This window comes from Crocodylus porosus, unplaced genomic scaffold (assembly GCF_001723895.1).
Source record: "Crocodylus porosus isolate Cpor-Errol unplaced genomic scaffold, CroPor_comp1, whole genome shotgun sequence".
Classification (NCBI taxonomy): Eukaryota; Metazoa; Chordata; order Crocodylia; family Crocodylidae; genus Crocodylus; species Crocodylus porosus.
In genome coordinates this window covers 3,979,022-3,995,656 of record NW_017728931.1, presented here as the reverse complement: position 1 = coordinate 3,995,656, position 16,635 = coordinate 3,979,022, and the positions used below count along the sequence as shown (strand labels likewise).

General features: G+C 42.7%; 1 protein-coding gene across 1 annotated transcript in view; it reads right to left on the bottom strand.

Moving 5' to 3' along the window:
- The window catches only part of XRN2 (5'-3' exoribonuclease 2), a 101,740-nt gene that overhangs the window by 73,371 nt on the left and 11,734 nt on the right, over window positions 1-16,635 (bottom strand). The window contains exons 2-9 of the mRNA XM_019543850.1: window positions 11,421-11,548; window positions 11,231-11,342; window positions 5,235-5,346; window positions 2,502-2,560; window positions 2,333-2,422; window positions 1,135-1,207; window positions 970-1,020; window positions 412-569 (exon numbers count right to left, since the gene is read on the bottom strand). Coding sequence (XP_019399395.1) covers window positions 412-569; window positions 970-1,020; window positions 1,135-1,207; window positions 2,333-2,422; window positions 2,502-2,560; window positions 5,235-5,346; window positions 11,231-11,342; window positions 11,421-11,548 — 783 coding nt within the window. The remainder of the gene's footprint in view (window positions 1-411; window positions 570-969; window positions 1,021-1,134; window positions 1,208-2,332; window positions 2,423-2,501; window positions 2,561-5,234; window positions 5,347-11,230; window positions 11,343-11,420; window positions 11,549-16,635) is intronic.

Genomic DNA, 16,635 nt, shown 5'->3' with positions numbered 1-16,635 from the left:
GAATAAAAATCAGCTGTTACACTGAAGTGCAGATATAAGGAGTTATACAGCAATAGCTTATACCAGTATCATTCAATACCCATACAATTGTTACATGTACAGATTCTCAAACCCTTATGATTACAGAGGGAAAAGAATTCAAAATACCTATAGACTTTATTAGTAGCTTTACCTTACTAAACCACAGAGGTTTAGTGAGGATTTCGGATTTGCACCATAACTTTAGGATGGCAGAACAGTGACATCCATATTTTCCTTTTATCTAAGAAGAGCCAGCTACCTGCATTAATATCGATTCTATGAAACTATGAAAACTACTGAACCTTAACAAAAATAATCTCTGTGGACATTAAATAGACAACAACTAAGCTGACATAGAAAAAGATTTCTACAAGCTGTTTAAGCTCTTACCTCGCCTTGTTTTTCTCTTGGCAAACCTTGGCAATCTTTAACTTCATGTCCCAGCTGGTTACAAAGAGCACAGGGTCTGGGTTTATTTGGTTTAAACTCTTCTCTGATTATAGTGAAGTTTGGCTCATGTGTGGCTAACCCAAGCATAATCAAGTCAGCTACCAGCCAAAGAGAGAAAGAACAAGTAACAAAAGGAAGAAATTATTAAAGATGCTTTAAGAGTCAAAGAACCAAATCACTCAATTTTAAATGTTAACTAAGAGGCAGGTGTGCTTTAAAGTACATTTTGAATGATCTTAAGAAATAATTGGCATTTGATACTACAGGTGTAAATTAAATATATTCCTTCAACTATGAAAAATACTGAATATGGATAACGTTCAATCCTCTTCCTTCCCCCACCTCCAGTAAAATAAACTGTGCTTCTCAAAATACGTATGTTAGCCAAATGATGGGACATTTCCAATGTACACATCGTGCTGAGCATTCAGCTAACAATCTAGAAACTGCCAATGTTACAAAGCTTAATTACTAATATAATCTTAGTAAAGGACTTACCATCAGCCCCACATAAACAATGATGAGTGTTTGGATCATGGTTTGGTTGAGCTAAACAAAAAAAACCACCATCATTCAAATCATACTGTTGTGTGCAATTGAACTGATATTTCTGAACATACCTAAAAAAGTGTAATAACAATGCACACATTAGGAAGCTTTTACCTCTTTGCCTTCTAATGTAATCCATGATTTTGTGTTCACCTTCACCAGGAGCACTAGCATCTGATAAAATAACCTATGAAATATTTACAGCAATGTCAAATAATGTAATGGCAACAGGAAACAATAAAAATATATAAACAAACAAACAAACAAACGTTTAATGCATTTGTGTTCCTAACTATCTGATTTCTGACCACTCAAAATCCTATTTAGTAACTTCATCTAATCTATTTTAACTCCTACCGAAATTACACACGCATACTGCATTCTAATATAAGAGTCATGTGCTATTCAGGATCGCACAAATAACTGTATTCAAACAAATTTCAAACAATTCTATGTTTAAGTTAATATGTTAATCCGATTAGAATACTCAGAAAAGTTATCAAGATCTTGCTAATATAACTGAAGTTTCCAAGTAAACGGTTAAGTCAACCAGCAGTGTAAGGATGTATTGGACTAAACACTTAGACCCCTTAAAATTTGAAACCCCAGACACAAATACCACAGCAATGCAGCCGTAAAGTACTTCAACACATGCTGGAGTTTATAAATTCACTTTTTTCCAGAAAGGGAACTATAGGGCAGCTGACCCTGCTTAATTAGAACATAATTAAAAAGACAATCTACAGAAAACAAAACAGGCCGCAGAATCTTAAGTTGAATAATTCAGTTTTTAACACAGGGTAAATACAAGGTTATCAGTAAGAAACTTAACAGAAAAAGCAAGTCCAGGAAGTCAAGAAAACAAGTGATACGAGTCATTTTCTTGAGTGTCATTGTCACTTAAATGAAAACACAAGTTTTAAAATACACATCACAAACAAGGGGCTAAAATATGCCAAACAATTCTGTATCTTAAAAGAAGGATTTCTCAAAGGAAGGAAGGATTCTAGGGAGTCCTACTTCACCTCAATATAAAAAACTGTTACTGCCCTTTAAAAAAGTTATCTAAATTCAAAACAAATAGCTCTGCTGGATAGTGTTATTAGGATGAAATGTATCTCTTCAGTGAAAAGCCTTAAGTTGTGGCAGGGGATGCTCAGATCAGATGTGCAAGCCAGTCTATCTCCAGAAACATCATAGTGCCAGATGGCAAGTCTAATCTGCTGTTAAAATTTACACTGTTCAATCACACCACAGTCCAGTCTAATAGAATCACACTAATTTTCTTGAAGTATCAAAGTGAGAAACTTACTGTCAAATTTTTCCATCCTGGGTCATTGTTTAAACGATCAGCAACGTAATAGCGAAGGCATTTAGCTAGATTGTCCATAAACTCAGTTCCCTAAAAAGTGATAGAAAAAAATAAATTAGCCCATCATTATGGTGCTAGCAATAGCTGAGTAAAGTAAAAGACTACTTACTGGGGTAATACAATTGCTATCAAATCTCTCTTTCACTTCCTCTGCAGGAAGAATGCCACCTACAGAAACAAAAATAATTAAAAGAAACCACATTAAAATAAACTAATATGGGAAAATTGCAATATTTTTGCATGGATAATTAAGAAACAAAATATGGGTTGCTCACTACTCTTTTATTAGGGGCTACTTTTGACTTTTTTCAACAGCAAGCTGCTCTTAGCATCCTGTTATACCTGAACAAATTAAGGAGCAGAAAATTACAAGATACTATAATTAATAATATTCATGAACTAGATTATTGAGGTGGTACAAATCTATAATTTTACTACTCCCCATTAAAAGTGTTGTAAGTGGATGCATCACGAAGAACCTCCCTTGAAGTCCAATGAAGCAATGTTTTTTTTGGTGGAAACTTATTGGACTAGCTGTATAGTTGGAAAAGATGTTAAACAAGCTTTCAGACACCATGTGCCGTTATTCAGGTGTGGAGAAAAAGCAAATTGCATATTTCTTGGACCGTCATTGCTACACCAATATTTGAACTCTAAGCATATGCAGAGACAAACAAATTATACCTAGTTTAAAGGGGCAGTTTACCCCTGAGTGACAAGGCTAAGTAACTGCAGCTGACATGGTTAGTTCTTCTCCATCCCCCTTTCCTTTAACTCAGCATAATTTGTTCATCCATCCATACCTTAAAATAGGTCAAACATTAAGAAATAATGTACATCCTATACAATCTCCCTTATATTTTCATTGTTCACACACCGCTACTCATTTGGTCATTCAGGATCCTGAGTTGGCAAAGCTATTTGACGTCTCCCTTTCTTCAGTCTCATAATACAGGCTCCCATGGAAGTTTTATTATTTCTCCCTCTGACACTTCTAGTCTTCCCCTTCTGTTTGACAACAGCTTGCACCTTGATGCTCTCACCTGGACTGCTGCAACGTCATAGTTTCATAGTAGCTAGGGTCAGGGGGGACCTGATCAGATCATCTAGCCTGACCACCTGCCACAGGCAGGAATGAATGCTGGGTTCACAACACCTCAGACAGGTGATCATCTAACCTCTTTCTGAATTTGCCCAAGGTAGGGGTGAAGACCACTTCCCTAGGAAGTTGGTTCCAGATTTTGGCCACTCTAAATGTAAAAAATTGCCTCCTGATCTCTAACCTAAACCTATTCTCCATCAGCTTATTACCATTGTTCCTTGCCACCCCAGATGGTGCTGGGGAGAATAGGGCTCTTCCTATTTGCTGATGACCTCCCCTGATGAGGTTGTCGGCAGCCATCAGGTCCCCACTCAGCCTCTTCTTGCTGAAGCTTAGTAGGTTCAGGTCCCTCAGTCTCTCCTCATAGGGCCTGTCCTGCTGCCCTCTCACCAAGCGGGTGGCCCTACTCTGAACCCTTTCCAGGCTGGCCACATCCTTTTTAAAGTGCAGTGCCCAGCACTGGATGCAGTACTCCAATTGTGGCCTGACCAGTGTCGCATAGAGGGGGAGTATCACCTCTCTGGACTGGCTTGAGATGCATCTTTGGATGCATGACAAGGTATGGCTGACCTTGCTGGCTGCAGTCTGGCATTGGTGGCTCAAGTTCATCTTGGGGTCAGTAATGACTCCAAGATCCCTTTCTGCCTCTGTGCTTTCAAGAGGGAACTCCCCAGCCTGTATGTATGCTGTGGATTCCTTCTCCCAAGGTGCAGCAGCCTGCATTTGTCTATGTTGAACCCCATCCTATTTTCACCTACCCACTTTTGCAGTCTGTCCAAATCTAGTCGCAGCCTCTCTCTCCCTTCAAGTGTGTCCACCTCGCCCCACATCTTAGTGTCATCAGCAGACTTGGACAACTTGCTTTCAGCCCCCTCGTCCAAGTCTCTGATGAAGATGTTAAAAGTCTCTGATGAAGATGTTAAACAGTGCAGGCCCGAGGACAGGGTCCAACTTGCCAGGTTGAGTACGACCCGTCCACCGCTACTCTCTGGGTGCGTCCTAACAGCCAATTTTTTCCCTGTCCAACTGCGTAGGCATCAATGCCACAGTTGAGTAATTTATTGATGAGGATGGGGTGAGAGACAGTGTCAAAGGCCTTCTTAAAGTCTAGAAAGACTATGTCCACAGTAACACCATGATCCAAGGATTTAGTTACTTGGTCCTAAAAGTCAATCAAGTCATAAAACTTCCTTTTACCCAGCTTTCCTAACTCGTTTATCCAACTCAGCTTGCATGCTTCAGCTAAAGTAGTGTTCCTTTCACTCAAGTCATGTCACACCCATGAGTTCAAGCTCAAATCGACCTTCATTTTCAAGGTACTACTTGTATACGCTGTTTTTCACTCCTACGCAGCAGTCCCATCTCTCATTTTGTTGCTCTCTCTCTCTTCCCCCTCACTTGCACTGTAGCGCCTCATGCATGCAACCATCACAATACTTTTGATTAGCTTTCCATTATTCCTGCTCTAATATCCAAACTTCTTTAAAAACAAATTGCTCAGAATGAAATCAGTCTTCCATAGGCTTTGGACAGAGGCAGAGGGGAGAAACAAACACAGCCATGATCATCTACTTTGGATTGAAAACAAGGATCTTTATTTTTATAATTATTATAGATTATACGATCCACTCGTCTGGCATTGTATAAATAAAACTATGATCTAGAATAAACACAATATAGCTATCACTGTTAAAAGCATCAGTTACCAAACAGTGCCTGATGTGATGCACCCATCTCTACCTTTTGCCAGTATCTCTTGTCTTACTCTTTGCTTCTCTTCTGTAGCTTCCATCCCCTCCTTTGATGCTCTGAATCTTCTGGATCTCTGTTGATTCATTTTTGCACGGGGAGCCTAAAATACATATTACAGGCATTTATTCAACATTGCATTGAAATACAGTTTTGTGCCACCAATAAGCTTAAAAGGTTCTCTAGTCTAGAAAGTGCATCAGGCTAGCAGCAATGATGTAAAAAAGTTTCACCTCCTTCAACTAGTTATTCTTTTATTTCACATGTATTCTCCTCCAAAAGAGTTCCTATAGTTGTACAAGCCTTGAAAGCCTACACTAGGTCAAAGGCAGCCGGGTTGGGGAGAAGGGACAGTGGCTGGGACTCCAACTCCAACCTCAAGCCTGGGTTGGGATCAGGGCCAGAGGTACAGCTGCTGCCTGCCCCCCCCTTCTTGTATTCAAATCCAAGGGGTTTTCCACCCGCACCATATTAAATAACAAATAATCGTCACCTTGGACTTGAATAAGTGGAGAGATGTCACCATTTCTTCACGAAAGGACAAGCCAACTCTAATACATCTACCCACAGAAGAATGCTCATACTGATACCAGTCCTAGAATTCTTATTTGCACTGGTTTCAGGTCATGAAGTGCCAAGAAGGGAAACTAGTGAAGCTAAAATCCCCTCCCATGTACTCCCCAATATGGTCATTTTTTTCACTTAGTCTCAAACAGCACTTAACAGTCAGGAAGCGCCTATCCAATTTTACCTTAAACATTCAGAACTGCATTTCCATCCTTTTTTGGATCTCTGTCCACTTCTCCTTTCGACAGAGAAGGTATTTTTACACAATCTACAAAACTGAAGAGACTTACTCTCCTTTTCCAATGAAAGCCATAATTTTTATCTTTCCGTTATCTCCATTCTTTTTAAGAGCATCTGTTATGAAAGCAACTAAGAAAAGAATCCCTTTTTTATTCCCGAGAAAAGCATGAACACATTCATGGAGATGTTTCGTTCAACATTCTAAAGAAAATAATTATGCCTCTTACTAAAATGTCAGAAACCTGGCACATCTACATGTTGCACTGACTAGAACCACAGAATCACAGGGTTAGGCTATGTTTGTCTTTTAGGCACATATATCTACAGCTAGTAAACTTACAGATTCTGAACACTGAGGTGTTGCTGTTAGAATGAGAATTTTGCAGTTTGAAATTACCTAGAAACAATGACTAGCCTTGTATCAAGCAGACTTCATTCGCCCCCACTAATCCTTGTTATCAGTCCCACTCAGTCTTTGCCAACTGTCTAGAGCAGTGGTTCCCAACCTTTTTTTGCTGCAGCCCTAAATTGGCCACCAACAGGACCTCCTGACATGGCACCGCAGGGGCTACTGGAAATGGAGTGTGGCGGCAGTGGCCTGGAGGCAAGGGAGTCAAAGGCTAGCTACTTCACTCCCTTACATGCTTCTGGGTACGGAAACTGGTATGTCTTAACCACAGCCGTCCAAAGGGCTGGAAGGCGTGGGTGGACCTTTGAACCTTTTGTAGCCAACTGGCACCTTCCTTTCTTTTATGTCTTACTCTCGCACACTCTATTGTTGGGTTTTGGGGGTTTTTTGAGATCTTTGCTCTCTGCTTTTCATTAAAGAATGGGAAATAACCCTAACCAGATTTGAGTTTCCACACTGTCAACAAAAACAACCCATGTGTTTGCTGAGATTCCTGCTGACTCTTAACACATATGAAGAATTCACTATATAGAGAGAGAGATCTCCTCCTCTAAATTTTTTTCACCCTTCTAATTACTGTCTAATAATGCATGGATCAGAGGAGTTAACCACTAAACTACAGACAAAGCTGATTTGGCATACAGCATCTGCTAGCAAAATAAAAAGCTATTAAAAGGAGGAAGTGACTGAAGATAACCTTTTCAACTGGCTGCCAGGCGCCTGCCTCAGTAAGGAAACCTAGTGGTGTGTGTTAGTGGCATCCAAGTTACAGAAATGAAAATACTTTAAGGATTTAAAACTCCCCTGGCACCATAAACAAAACTTACAAATGCTATGTAAGCAGGGAAACACATTTTTAACATGAACTCTCTTTACAATCAATTCTATAGTCTCAGATATTCACTATTGTTTTTTGAAATATAATGTAAATGGTAAAATGTGGCAGATTCTCCTAAAAAAATCTTTATTAAATTCTCAATAAAACTTGAGCACATATCCTTTATAAAGCAAAAAATCTTAAGATTCTTCCCCTGTAATTTGGGTAAAAATCATTGCACGAGGAACACAACAGTCCTACTGGGAGTCTGTTCAACCAATTCCAATACTGTTTTTTAAGGTCACATAATCAGATTACCATAACTTCTTGTGTATCATACACCTCCCAAATAAGATGTGCACCTTGTTTTGGGAAGGCAAAATAAGGAAAAAAAGTTTTTTTCAGTTCATGGCTGAATGCTAATTGCTGGGGATCCTGAATACAGTGGCTGTTGCTGTGGGAAGTTAACGATGAAGCTCTTACTCTTAAGAGCAAACTCCACACCTTCCCTCCCCAAGGATGCCAGAGGGAGAAGCATGGCAGCCATCTTGCAGCAGTAACCTCCATGCTTCTAGTCAAGCAAAGAAAAAAAACCCGAGATGCTCCCCCCATAAGATATGCACCTCAATGTCAAAGAGCTGATTTTTGGTGGAAAGGTACAGTGGCACACAAGTAAACACAGGTAAAAATGTAACATTGGATTTGTTGCCTTGATCTTCAGCAAAGCTAATGAAGCTTTTTTTCCCCAGAGTTGTGTATGCAAGAGTAAGGCCGGAAAGAACAAGTAACTGTCTAGTTTACCCTGGAAAGTTTCCAGTCTCAGAGATTCCACAACTCTGTAGGTAGCCTGGTCCAATCCTTCAGCTCCTTCACAGTCCATAAATTCCTTATCTTCAACCTAATTTCCTCTCCTGCAGCTTGAGGCCAATGCTCCTTGTCCTGTGCCCTACGATCACAAGACCACCTCCATCCTCTCTGTAATCACCTTCAAGGTATCTGAACACTATTATGAAATCCCTCTCAGTCTTCTCTTCTCCAGACTAAATAATATTAGTGTTTTCAGCCTTTCCTCATAAATCATGTCTCCCAGGCTTCTAATAATTTTTTCACTCTCCACTAGACTCTTTCCAAACTGTCCACATCCTTCCCAAAGTGCAGGGCTCAAAACTGGATGTAGTACTCCAGGTAAGGCCTCACCTGAGCTGAACAGAACAGAAGAATCACTTCCCCTGATTTGTGAGTGACAATGCTGTTACTACAACTCCATATTATGCTGTTGGCACGCATGCATGTTTAACAAGGCCACAATGCTGGCTCATATTCAGCTTAAGGTCCTGTAAGCCCCAGCTCTTCCTCTGTACTATTGTAGCCTAGCCAGTCATTGCCCAGTCTGTATTTGTACATCCAGTTTTTCTGTCCCAACTACAGGACTTTGCAATTGTCCTTGGTAAACCTCATCTGGTTGAATGTGGACCATCTCTCCAATCTATCCAGGTCCTTCTGGATCCTAGCTCTGCTCTCCAGAATGCCAGCAACTCCACCCAACTTGGTGTCATCTGCAGATTTGCTAAACATGCACTCAATCCCATCTTGCAAATAATTAATGAAGATTTGGAGCAATATGGAGTTGGAACCCAGGGCAGACTTTTGGGGAACCTCACTTGCTACCTCTTCCCAACTGGATATTGAGCAACTGATGAATGCTCATTGAGCACAATAATCCAACCAATTATATATTAATCTTGTCTGCATTCCCTCAGGCAGCTAATGATAGTGTCATAGAAGACAATGCTAAAGGCAAGGTATATCAAACCCACTGCTCTCTACATAGCCACAAAGTCTGTCACCTCGTCACAGAAGTCAATCAAGTTGGTCAGACATGACTTGCTTCCAGTAAATCCAGGCTGGCTATTCCAAGTGATCTTGTTTTCCCCTGTAGGTGCTTCACAATGAATTACTTCAGGACCTGTTCCACCATCCTTCCAGGTATCAAGGTAAGCCCGACTAGTCTATAATTTCCTGGATCTTCCTTTTCCCCCCTTCTTGAAGATGGACATTATGAGCATTTTAACATGTGTGGTGGGACACAATGCTGGGCACTTTAATTAGCAAGCCATGCTAATTAAAAGCACCCGTGAGTCATGTATATCAGTGTCCTGCACTGAAAAATGGCGGCAGGGCACTCTGACCTAAAGGTCATAGAACGTGTTTTATTAACTTACTGGATTTCCAACACATTGGAACAGGCTCTGTGAACGTGATGCATCTAGGAGCCCTATGTTTGCTCTTTTCCAATGATCTAGGACCTCATCCAACCTCCACGAGTTCTCAAAGATAGCCAACTAGGGGTGCACCAACAGAGATTTTGGGGGCTGATACCAATAGCTGATTTTTAAGGAGGCATACTGGCTAATACCAAGTGATTTCCGATACAGCTGCATGCAGCTTAAGTCTGTTGCGGTGGAAGTGGAGGGGGGCAGGAAGCGGCATGGGGGGGCACATCAAGGTCCCTGCGGTGAGGGAGTGGGGCTGGGGTAGGTGCTGCCGTAGGCCCCTCATAGCCACCCTGCTGCCTGTCACCCCCCAACGTGCTAGGAAGAGCCTGGTACAGCCCCAACCCCCTCCATGCCCTCCCAGAGTATGCTAAGCAGTGGGACCCCGCCCCCCCAGATGAGCCACGGCTCCATCCTGCACTCTGCCCGAGCAGCGCCTGACCCAGTCCCAGTTCCTCCCTCACCGCAGGGGGCACCGATCTGCTCCCCTATGCCCCTTCCCTTCCCCTACCCCTTCCACAACAGATGTACCAGTTGCGCGCAGCTCTCCAAGCTGCCAAGCTGTGCTCCTTGCTGCCTGCATGCTGCACTGTAGCTGCATGTATGCATGGGCATTTATCAGCCAAATTATCAGTCACAACAGGCTGATTTCCGATCCAGTCGATTTTCTTTATATTGGATGGATGTATCGGAGCACCTCTGTAGCCAACAGTTCTGAAATTACTTCAGTCACTCCTTTTGCATGCTAAGGTGCATCCCACTCAGTCCTGCTTAACTGAAAACATCTAGCTTTTTTAAGCAGTCCCTAACCTGTTCTTCTACTACTCCAGGCTTTTTGTCTCCTTCTCCATCTTTGCAGCCAAATGCGCTCTTCATCTGGTTGCCATTCCCACTTGTGAAGGCTGAAGTGAAAAGAGGCATTAAATACTTCAGCCTTCTCTGCATCGTCCATAACTAGATTGCCTTGCACATTCTCTAAGGGAGCTATGGTTTCTTTGACCTTCCTTTTTACATACTTGTAAAATCCTTTCCTATTGCCTTATATCACTTGTCAGTTGCCTCTCAAATCATGTCTCAGCCTTTCTAATTTTCTTCCTGCACATCCATGCGATCTTGTATTCTTCCCCAGAAATATGAGCAAGCTTGCACTTTTTGTACGATTTTTTGAGTTTCCGACTCATTGAAGAGACCGGTGTCCACCCAGGCTGATTTCCTGTTGCACCATTTCAATGATTCTGTTGCGTCTGAATGCTTAAAACAACCTCCTTTAAAGTACAGCCTATTTGGGAGGAAGCTATCAAGTAACACTCATACACGAGTACTTGAAATCTTTCACCAAACTATTAAGTTAGTTGCTAAGGCGTAAATGTATGCATTTCTGTAGTTTTCTGATCTTTTCCTAGTAGTACATTGTGTAAACTAATTTAATAGATGCTGACACTAAAATAGAAAGTCCCAATATCAACACATTTGGGAATAAAGCCACCTTTGCTAACGTTTCTATGCCATTCTCCAAGATGAACTGTGTTGACTGTTTGATGATGAGTATATGATTGAATGATAAACTCAACTATATATATACTTGAAAAATTTACCCAACAAAGTTTACGAAAGCAGGAAAAAAAAATCAACCTTAGCTTATAGTCAGCTACTAGAACAAAATAAATAAGTCAGTACTTACCACCCCATCTATTGCCATATAGAGAAGTCGCCTTGGTCTTATGATGTTAAAAAGTCTGTCGATATACTCAAAAATTGCGACCATCATTTCATCTTCATTTTTGGGTGCTGGTCTATAATTTAAGGCACCTTGGTTAGTGTCCCAAGTCATGAAAAATACAAATGGTTTTTGAAATAAGAAAGTCACTTACTTATCTTCGGGATGTGTACAAGGATGAATAATGCCATTCATATCCAAGTACAGGTTATCAAACTCCACCTCATTGGGATTAGGTTTACTAGTATCAACTGGAATTTTGACTCCATTGCATTCTTTAGGCTGTGAACACAGAAAAAAATAAAGCTTTCATTATTCAAATATAAATTGAAATGGCAACAAGGCTTTGAGACATGCATGTGACCCAAAGGACATGAGGGGTTTTAAGGGTAGAGAGCAAAATAAGGTGTAATTATTAAAGTCCCCTTACAATTTAATTATATATAAACCATCCCTACATTATAAAAATAGCTGTATTTAAAAATGGTCTCCAGCAAGCACTACTCTGTGTGGTTATATGTTCCCCCAGATAAGAAATAAAAGCTTTACCATACTTCGCCAGAATTAAAACACTGCTCCCTAAAACAGTCTCATTTCTCTTGTCTACAAAAGCAAAAGGAAATTTTGTAGCGATGGCAAGACTTTATATAATCCCTCTAAATTTCATTAACTATAAGATCTTAAAGCCTGTCAACTGCTGCTTCTTATAAATGTGCCGCTTACAAATCACCAGGTTTTGTGATTTTTGTTCTATTTTTTTTATGTTAGGGATGAACCACCACATTTAAACAAATCAATATCAAGTAATGTAATATCTATTTACTGACGTTAAATATTTGGCTTACGGAACATTTTTGCTCACCCTCATTTTTTATACTAGTCAAAGTAAAAAAGTGCCATATTTCGATTTATCTTATTAGATTTTGGGGCACAGTAAATCACTTATATTCATAATGCTAGATATCCAGTAACTCAGAAGGGACAACGGAAGACTAGGTTCCCAAAGCAGAGAAAATAAAATAGTAGTCCAGGTCGTGAAACACCAGGAACAGCCTTAAGAAGCAAGCTTTCTTTTGTTTTTGCACAGAGACAGATATCATACTCCACCCCCCAAACTTGCCACTTTCCACTTTCTAGGGGAAAGGAAAAGAGATGTGTGGCATTATACTTTGTGGATACCATACATCTAAGGCACATATCCTTTGAACATACAACCACCTCAGCTGAGGAATTCATCTGCAAGTATCCACCACTTTAGACTTTAATTATTAGTCATAGTGCCTTCTGGATGAACTCTAGTACTCAAATTCCCATTATTCATTAGAGTAGTTTCTAGCTTCTATAACTCAATTTCTTAATTTCATCCTGCTGCCAGATTTTCTCTACTGATACCGATAGCCAATTATTCTCCAGGTGTATTGGGCAATACTGATGCGATAACCTTGGAAAGCAGTGCTGTCCAGGTAAGTCTGTGGATGGAAAGGAGTGTGGGGTTAGAGCGAGGCCCCAGTAGTGAGGGAGATGGGCTGGGGCACTGACCAGCCAGGATGGTGAATGGGACCCTGGGAATGGGACAGAGCCACGGGAGGAGGCTTGTCCAGAGGATCCATGTCCTGGCGCTTAAAAAAAGGTGGTGGGGGTGCTTGAACTAAAGCTTGTCAAGTGAGCTTTAGTTCAAGTGCCACAAACACTGTTTTTAAGTGCAGGAACACTTTGAACAGGAGCAGAGCCAAGTGGGGGGAGGGCAGATGAAGGCTGCCTGCTGTGGGCTGGGGCTCTCCACCCTGCTGCCTTTGCTTCGGGATTTTGCCATCACTGGAACCGAAAATAATAATTTACATGCCTCACTCTCACTCATCCTTTGGTCTTAATTCTCTAATGCGTGTAGGAGAAGAGGCAGTAATTTTACTATGGTTACCTATAGAGGCACACCGATACATCGGTCCAATATTGGACTGGTACCAATATAAAGAAAATAGACTGCATCAGAAATTGGCCCAATATGACCAATAATTTGGCCCAGGGGGTTTTCAACCTTTTAAAATAAGTGCACCCCTTCTGACTCAGTTTCAGCGCCTGTACCCCTTCATATTTTTTTCTTGTTTTTAAGAGCCCAGGGGAGGGGAGGGGGGCAGATTGAGGCCCCTGTAGTAAGGGAGTGGGGCTGGGGCTGGGGCAGGCACTGCAGAGCTAGAGCAGGGCATGGGATGGAGCCATGAGTGGCTCATTAGGGGAGGGTGGGAGTGGGGGTGGCTCCTGCTACTACATGTACCCCAGGAACATGAGGGCTGTGTGCTCCCAGATCTGCATGGGGCAGGGTGGGCTACCCCAGCAGTGGGGGAGTGAGTGCGGCTGGGGCCGAGGCAGACGCCGTGCAGCTCGGGCAGGCCAGCTCCAGTCACTATGCACAGCCCTGGGAGGGCATGAGCACACATGTCCCTGGATTTGCATGTGGCGCAGGGTAGGCTGCGGCTGCGGGCTAGGGACGGGGCAGTACTGGGCTCTTCCCAGCAGGAGCTGGGCCAGGCTGGGCTCAGGACGGGCAGTAGTGGTGCCGGAAGAAGGGGGCTATGAAGAATTCTGAAGTGGCTGCAGCCCCTCCCATAGACCCCCACAGTGAAGGAGGAAGTGGGTCTCGGGCAGGGGCTGAACAGCCAGGCGGAACAGCTCATCCAGGGCGCACAGGGGAGGCTTCTGCCACTGCACGCACCCTGGGGGGGCATGTGCCCCCAGATCTGCACATGGGGCAGGCTGGGGTCGGGGCTATGCTGGGCTCTTCCCGGCAGGCCCTGGTTTGGGCTATGGGAGGGGCAGCTGGTGGCAGGGCTGGGAGTGGGGCATGGGAGGGGCTGCAACCCATCCAGAATTTGATATAGACCTCCCTTAGCCCACCCCAGCCCAACACCCCTGCCGGGAACACCCCAGTGCTGCCCTGGCCCTAGCTTGCAGCGGCCTGCAGCCCTCCCTTGTTCCACACAGATTTGGGGGCACGTGCCCCCCCACACCTATGCAGCAGTGGGAGCCACTTCCCCCCCCCACCACCCCAGATGAGCTGCTTGCAGCTCTGTCCTGCACTCCGCACAACTGTGCAGTGCCTACCCCAGCCCAGACTTCAAAGATTTTAGGTAAGATTTGACATTCCTCAAATGGTCAGATTCAAAAAGAAAACAATTATGGAGGTATTACAAAAGATCATCCAACAGGTCAAGTACCATGTTCAGAAGGTGCTATAGAGATTCCAATATTTATGAACACAAAGTTACCTGCCCATGTTCTCTTGTTAAGCAAATATAATTTTTATTTAAATAAAATACTGAAAATTGTAAATTATGCCATTTGACTTTTGCCATCTGATCAAATCATACAGTTTTAGCTAATGGTCTCTGTCTGATATATACGATTACAGGAAAGTAGGGCTGGAAGGGACCTCACAAGATTCATGGATTCATAGATTGTAAGGCTAGAAGGGACCTCAGAAGATCATCAGGTCCAGCCCCCTGCACCAAGCAGGAAAGATAACTGGGGTCAAGTGACCCCAGCAAGGTGACTGTCCAGTCTCCTCTTGAAGATTTCCAGTGTAGGTGAATGCACCACCTCTGGAGGGAACTTATGCCACAGTCTGGACACCCTGAATGTGAAGAAGTTTTTCCTAATGTTGAGCCTGAATTAATCTTCCAGGAGTTTGTGACCATTACTCCTGGTTTTCCCCTTGGGTGCTCTGGTGAACAGCTGATCACCAAGCTCTCGACATACTCCCCTCGTGTAGCTACCAGGTCCCCTCTCAGCCTTCTTTTCCTCAGGCTGAAGAGTCTCAGATCCATCATCCTTCCCTCGTATGGCTTGCCTTTTAAAACTCTGATCATATGGGTGGTTCTTTTTTGGACTCTCTCAAGCTTGTCCACATCTTTGTTACAGTGTGGTGCCCAGAACTGGACACAGTACTCCAGCTGCAGTCTCACCAGTGCTGAGTACAGCGGAAGAATCACCTCCTTGACTTTGCTGGAGATGCATCTATTGATGCATGCCAGAGTATTATTTGCCCTACTGGCTGCAGCATCGCGCTGCCAGCTCATATTCATACCGTGGTCTATTATTACCCCCAGGTCCCCTTCATTCGTGGTGCTACTCAGTTTGGTGCCAGCAAGCCTGTAGGTGTGTTGGGGGTCACTCATCCCCAGGTGAAGCACTTTACATTTCTTAATGCTGAACTTCATCTGGTTCCGATCCACCCAACTTGCTAGCCTGTATAGGTCCATCCACCTGTAACTGCAGCCTGCCTTCAAGTGTGACCACGTTTCCCCATAACTTGGTGCTGTCCGCAAACTTGGCCAGTGAACTCTTCACCTCCACATCCAAATCGTTAATAAAGATGTTGAAAAGTACTGGACCAAGCACTGATGCCTGCAGGACACTGCTGCCCACTTCTCAACGGGATGACACAGAGCCATTCACTATGACTTTCTGGGTCCTACCCTGCAGCCAGTTTCTCACCCACCTGACCATCTGAGTTAAGCCCACAATCCTCCAATTTTCTCATGAGGACATTATGGGATACTAGATCAAAGGCCTTTTGGAAGTCTAGGTATATAATATCAACCTACTCCGTCATGTCCAGGTGGTGAGTTACCTGGTCATAAAGGGAGATGAGGTTGGTAAGAAAAGACCTACTGGCAACAAAGCCATGATAACTGTCATTCAGAATCTTACCTTCTGCAAGCTTATCACAGATAGACTCCTTGATGAACTCTTCTAGGATTTTCCCTAGGATGGAGGTTAGGCTGATTGGCCTATAGTTACCCAGGTCCTCCCACGTGCCCTCTCAACTAGACACTGAATCACTGATGACTATTCACTGAGCAGAATGATCCAACAAATTATGCATCCCTATTGAAGTACTTTTGTCTAGTCTGTATTTCCTTAACCTATTAATAAAAATGTCATTGACACAAGATCAAAAGCTTTGTTAAAAATCAAGGTACCATATTTACTCAGATACACCACACCTACCTTTTCTCCAAAAATTAGTTTTCTAAAATTGGGGTGCATGTCTTAAGTAAGCAAGCTAATTTTGGGCTCAGAGTACCAGCAGTGGCATTTCTAATCAGGCAGCTGAGGGAGCCAATTGACTTCATTCTCATTAGATTCTACCAGATTCCTGCTAATTGCTCTTTACTAAACAGCTGTTAATGACCTATGCTTCTTTTTAATCATCTTGATGCTCCACTGCTCAAGCTATTCTTTTCCCTACAATGCTAATGAAGCATTTGCAATTTAGTTGATCTTGCTATTTCTTCCCCCACTTCACAGCTCTGAAAACTATTTTAGCTATTTCAAAGTCCTAGATCTGCCCAGTCTTTATTAGCAGCTAC